Source organism: Eurypyga helias, unplaced genomic scaffold (assembly GCF_000690775.1).
Source record: "Eurypyga helias isolate BGI_N326 unplaced genomic scaffold, ASM69077v1 scaffold1404, whole genome shotgun sequence".
In the NCBI taxonomy this organism is placed as follows: Eukaryota; Metazoa; Chordata; class Aves; order Eurypygiformes; family Eurypygidae; genus Eurypyga; species Eurypyga helias.
In genome coordinates, this window is record NW_010246581.1 from 24,655 (window position 1) to 30,701 (window position 6,047).

The 6,047-nt window shown below is 54.3% G+C and overlaps 1 protein-coding gene across 1 annotated transcript in view; it reads right to left on the reverse strand.

Moving 5' to 3' along the window:
- WNT8A (wingless-type MMTV integration site family, member 8A) overlaps nucleotides 1-3,394 on the reverse strand; it is an 8,295-nt gene extending 4,901 nt beyond the window's left edge. The window contains exons 1-6 of the mRNA XM_010150434.1: nucleotides 3,316-3,394; nucleotides 3,193-3,226; nucleotides 2,841-2,979; nucleotides 1,751-1,876; nucleotides 1,491-1,633; nucleotides 5-468 (exon numbers count right to left, since the gene is read on the reverse strand). Coding sequence (XP_010148736.1) covers nucleotides 5-468; nucleotides 1,491-1,633; nucleotides 1,751-1,876; nucleotides 2,841-2,979; nucleotides 3,193-3,226; nucleotides 3,316-3,386 — 977 coding nt within the window. The 5' untranslated portion in view covers nucleotides 3,387-3,394. The remainder of the gene's footprint in view (nucleotides 1-4; nucleotides 469-1,490; nucleotides 1,634-1,750; nucleotides 1,877-2,840; nucleotides 2,980-3,192; nucleotides 3,227-3,315) is intronic.
- Between the last annotated feature and the right edge of the window lie 2,653 nt (nucleotides 3,395-6,047).

The window sequence follows — 6,047 nt, forward strand, 5'->3', positions numbered from 1 at the left end:
CTGCTCGCACCGCACCGTGCAGCACCAGTGGAACTTGCAGTTGCAGCTGGCCACCACCTCCGTCCTCCGCTCCTCCACCCGGAGACCGCACTCGGTGCACAGCCGCCGGCAGCTCCTCTTCTCCCACTGTGAGAGGTTCTTGCCGGTCTGCAGGCACTCGCGGCCCTCGGTGCCGTGGTGGCCCAGGCTGGCGTTCCTCGTGCAGTAGTCCGGAGAGTCCTCCAGGAAGACGAGCTCTGTGGCATGGACGTGGTGGAAGGTCTCCGCTGTGGCCCCGCGGCTGTCAGCGCTGTTGCCAGCTCTCATCCGTCTCTTGTCCATCTCCAGCTTGTGGGCTTGGTCGTATTTGAGCTTCAGGTAGTTCCCGATCTCCCGAAACTCGGCGAGTTGAAGCCAGCAGGTCTGGATGCTGCAGCTGCCCGACACCCCGTGGCACTTGCAGGTTCGCTTCATGGTAGCTTTCACAGCCTTGGTGGAAAAGGTGGAGAAATTAGGAGCAGCAGAGCATCATCATTTACATCACCAGAATCGGGCTCTATGGCGCTTCTAATCTGGGGGAAAATAGGTCAAAAGTGGCTTGTGCTTGGCATGACTTCTGGTCCTTCCAACACGTGAGCTGATGCTCTCATTTCAGTTCCAGGAAAGCATCTGTCCCTCTTCACCAGTTTAAAGGACAGAGACAGGGAGTGGGCACAAACTATTGTCTCCAGCCCTTGCAGGAGCTGTTTCTCTGGACCAGGGATAAAAGGGCCTTTGTCAGGTCATGCCCTTCTCCCGCCACTCACCTCGCTCATCGCAGCATCAACCCATCGTGCCTCTTGGAGCTTTCATTAAAAACGTGTGAAACTGCTTTGGAATAATCATACCCAACTGCTCTGCATCTGCTCCAGGCCAAGCACTTCACAGATATTATCTGCCCATCACCCTCTGGTATTTATAAGGTCCCAATCGTTGGTATCTATGTGAGATTAAGCCTCAACACACCCTACGAGATAGGTATGTTAAGTGTTGCCGTCCTTGTTTTTACAGACAAGGGGGTTTGGCAAGACGCTGAGAGCCTCCGCCGGCCCAGGCGGGGAGCGGGGGTGAGTCTGCCAGCCAGCTCGCAACCAGGGCCAGCTCGCACCTGGCTTCCCTGGCCACATAGCTTGGAAATGCATATTGCAAGAAAGAAATGTGGTTCTTGCTTTGTTTTACAGACTAGACAAGTCCCAGGTGAGCACAGAACCTGTGTGTTTTTGAATAAGAGGTGTGTGCTAGTAGTTAACCGCATTACACGCAGCTGCAGAAGCTGGAAGTGGCCACAGCTCTTACTGCAGTTCCTTGTATTTAGGGCCAGATTCTGGCTGTATTTTTTTCCCCAGGCAAACGCTACAGGGCCTAGATTGTCACAGAGGGCTGGAGATGGGGACCTGAACAGCCTACCAGACTGGGATTTTGGTTTCCATATGGACATTATCATTATTACTATTATTATATATTTGACTTACAAGCCTCCCGACTTCATTGTTGTGCAGGTTAATCAGCGCGCGGGTATCGTGTCCTGTTTCCAGAGCATCCACAAAGAGCTTGGAAATCCTCTCCCCGAACTCCACGTTGTCGCTGCATCCTCCCCAGACCCAGCCTCGGCCGCCTGCAAGACAGATGCACGCTAAGAGCAGAACCGCCCCGTCGGGCTAAATTCTGCCCTGAAATCCCAGAGAGGGGGCACAGAGTGACGATGTCAGCCGGACTTGAGAGGGCAGCTCACCCACACGGCCGTTGCGGGAGTCGTCGCAGCCGCAGCTCTCGAAGTCTCCCATGCTGCAGTTCCTGGTGAGGGTGTACATGACGCCGGCCGAGCTGATGGCGTGTACAAAGGAGGTTTCCCGGGTGGCTGTGGGAGAAGGGGAAAAAGCTGTCACTTGGAAACGCAGACATCAGTCTTGGTTTGTTGGGAACGCAGCTCTCCCGTGCTGCAAAGGTGCAGGAAGGGAAAAACATCCCTGACAGTTTGTGCAAAGGGTAAGGTGCTACAGGAATTAAATGCTCCTGACTGGAGTCTCCTCAGGCTTCAGCAGTTGGGTGTAACACTACGTGGGTGTCCAGACACGGGATGGGGTTTCTCGACAAGTGCAGGACTGCCCAAATGGCAATGCCCAAATCCTGCCCTGGCCAAGATTAGTTCTCTCTCCCTTCACCTGGCACTCTGCTTGTCTCTGTCCCTTCCTGCTCAGGGCCGGGGGGGGCTGTTCAAGCTTTGATCTTGGCTGCTGGGGAAGATCACGAGTGATCTTGTTTCAGCCGGTGGTTGAACCTGTGCGAACAGCAGTCTGCACCCACACTTCTCCTGTACTTTCTTTTTTGGTTTTCCTAACAGGTTAAAAGAGAGATGCTGCTCGGGGAAAAAGGGATTTCTGCTTGTTGAAGTAGTGCTGGAACAGATCCACAACTTCCCATGAGGACAGTTTCTTAGTGCACGTCTCTGGTTTCTCCCGTCCTCTCTCCTGTGCTTCTCCGGGTTGCAAGCTCAGGTGCCTCCGGCACTGCACTCCCTGGGATGCTGCGCACAGAGTGGCAGGAGCAAGCCCACGGAGCAGCACTGCGGGAAGGACTGAGCTCTATCCTCACATGGATAGAGATCCAGAGAGAGCCTGGGATTCCTAGGAAAGCGTTAGCGCTATTTATTACACCAGTTAATACAGATAGCGAAAAACAACCATGATTTTTGGGACACCGAAGCCCTTCTTCATCGGTGGGTTTAATTATCAGCCCCAGCTATGCCCCGAGCGCATCCCAGCTCAAACCCAAAGGCATCCCGGGACGAGGATGCTGGTGCCAGCAGGTAAAAGCGCACTCACCGCTGCGGAGCCGGTTGTGTGTGGAGAGCTGCAGGGCGCTCTCGGGGCAGTTCCAGCGCTCCCACCCGAACTGGAACTTGCACTCCTCCATCCCGCTGTGCGCCCCGGCCGCCACGCTGCTGGAGTAGGTCAGGTAAGCCTGGCACGGGAAACAGTGGGGTTAGAACCCACCGCCTTTTACCATTTGTCAGTGAAAACAGACATAATGGGGTTGCAAGTCCTTTCCCTCATTACTCGGCAGGACTTGGAGCCGATATGCTCTGGGAAGTCTTGTTCCTTGGAAAAGTACTGTTTCCTATTTGCAAAACAAAGTTGCTCTACTTAAATTCCTGACAGCCCATGTGTTAATTACCTTAGGTCCTGTCATCAGAAAGTTATTCACAGACCTGAAACAAAGAAAGGAAAATGAATCACAGGTTCCCACAGGCTGAAGAGCATCCCTAAAAAATGACCTTTCCACCGAGTTGGACCCTACCATGCTGCTGCGTGGAGAAGGGCGCCATAGACCCCCGCGATGGAGAGGATGAGGAAGGTGCTTCTCTTCATGGCTGTCACAAGGAGCAGGGTCGGATCCACAGGTCCCCAGGGGAGCAGGGCCACCTCCCTCCGCTCCTTCCCAAGGTGAGCTATCGGGATGGAGGGAAGCTGCAGGAACCTACAACCCTGATATTTATAAGGTGAAGTTGTGAATAGTCAAAACCCCCCATTCATTTGCCACCCAATGACTTAATGTGGTAAAAAAGCTCCCGCTCCAATGGGTGACAAGGAACCGCCTAAGGTTGCACTTCAAAAGGCGGCGCGGTGTCCCTGGGAGCGGGATGGTCTGAAGAAGAGCAAACTTCCCTAACAATGGGACACTTTTAACTCCCTTCCCCACCGCCAGCCATCCCTTTCTCTTGGCCCCAGCTCCTCTTCCCTTCTCCTTTTCACCCCCTGCTTGCCAGCGCTGGCTCAGTCCCTGCGTCCCTCCGAAACACCACGCTGGTGCATTTCTATAGTTCCCTGCTCTCTGCCCGCTCCCTCCTACGAGAACTCCCCGAGGAGTTTTTAAAACGCTCCTGTGAAGATCTATAGGGGACAGGCCTCCCAGGTCTCCTTGATGTGAAGAGACGCGTCTGACAGCGGGGCTTTTCTTTCCCTCCTCGCCTCTTTATGATGAAAGTTTCTGCATTTCCATCCTGATAACAGCGTGCAGGGCTCGGGAGCGCTTGGAAATCTCTCTAATTTGCGCGGCTGCAGCTTGGGAACACTGTGTGAATCACTTATGTGGTTTGCTCCGTGCTCCAACGCTGTAATTAGGGGAACAGTTTTCTGGGGTTAGCCATTTCCCTACGGTGAAGGCTGCCGCAGCAAAAGCGCGGCCGCTTGCTGGCTCCGCGGGCAGGAGCGCTGCCCGTACCCCCCTCAGCGGAGCGGGGGGCCTCCCCACCGCTGAGCCCTCGGCTGTGCGCAGAAAGGGAAAATCCTTATCAGAGGAACCACAAAACACCCTCTTGATAGGCTCAGTATCGTTAAGGGCTGTAAGGAGCTGTAATGCTGCGGATGGAGCAATACCGAGGTGGTGTTCGTGGAAACTTCTCCCTCTGCTTTCCTGTGGTCCAAGCCGGGGGGCTGGCTCACCCCAGGCTGGGGTCCTGCCTGCTGAGTGGGGGTCAGTGTGGATGCTTGGCCCAAAAGCAGTGCTGTGCTGTCCCATGCCAGCACTGCCCCGTGGCACGGGGGTGCAGCAGCCCTCCGGCAGCGGGATCCAGCAGCGGGTCCGTGGCCGGGCAGAGGTGCTGCCCTCCTTCTCCTCCTCCCAGCTCCCCAGCCGGATACACCCATCTGCTGGTGCTACAGCAAGGGTACTCACCAAGGACCTGCAAATGTGAGGTTCAGGGGAATGGGATTGCGTGTGGCACCTGGGGGGTTGTGCCACGAGCAAAAGGGGCCACGCCGGGATAGATCCCGTCTTTGCATCCGGGTGAGCATCCCAGGTGGTGGCACTACAGCCAGGCAGGAGGCTGTGTTGGAAAGACATTTGCAAAGCACTTTGTCTTGCCATGAAATAGGTAAGGGCACTGCAAAGCCGGCAACCTGCCCTGTGGTCATACTGACTGAAACACAGGTCTATCTGCTGGGGGCTGCCACTCCTCTCCCCCCAGCCCCGGGCGCAGGCGGACAAGCTCCTCGTCTGCAGAAAGCACAGGGATTCTCCCTGTCCTGCTGCCCGCCAGCACTTGGCGAGCCAGAGGCCAGCACTCTCCCTCCAGACCCTGCGGAAGGGAAACCTGGAGTCAGTTGGGCAAAGCCGCAAACAACTGTTTGTAGCCCGAGGATTAAAATTGCAGATTGGTTGAAAAGCAGAGATGCAAAATACCTTCCAAGTGAGCACAAAGCTGGTGTAGTCCTGCCAGCATGGCAAAACCCTCTGTGAGTCAGCATTTTAATCATTACCATCCCGAGCAGATCCTACTTGTTAGAGCTATCAAAGGCAATTACTGGGAATGAAGTGTTTCCCACGTATCAGTGAAGTTCATTGATTAAAGCCCACGGATAGGGTTTGGAAAGGTGTGGTGCATTTTCTATATGCACACAGGTCATTTTGAGGTTCGTGTCTGGCCATCCCTGGGGGCATATCAATGTTTTTTGGGTTTTTCTTCTTGTCTGAGAGAGCTTGTACAGCTAAAAAAAAAAATAATGTTGGCGTGTCTGTTATGTCAGTTCACACATGATATTCCTCTCACATGCCAGAAGAATAACAGCGTCTCTGGGCGTGCAGCTCTGCCGCGAGCAGTCGCTGCAGTTGGCAGGATCACGCAGCTATTTGCCTGGGCTATTAAAAATGTCCTTTCCAATTAAAGTCACAGGGATCTTAAAAGTCACCGGCACCGTTGTCACTTATGCGAGTTGTCAGCAAACAGAGCAGTGTGCTGGGACAAGCCCTCCCATGCTGCTGCTGGTTTTTTCTTGCATTTACAGCTCGGTTGTGGCGAGCAGGAGCCAGAGCTTCGGGGGGGTCATCCAGCCCCACACACCAATGGGACTGGAATGATCCTGGTTGTATCACCGCAGGACTTTCCCACCTTAGGCAAAAGCAAACTTTGGCCTTGCTGTCGTGATTAATTTTGTGTTTATAAAGCACTTCATGCAACATCCTTGCAGTAAAAGAGATTAAAGCTGTCTGTTTGCAGTTGGGTAAACTGAGGCACGGAGCTGAGTGCTCTT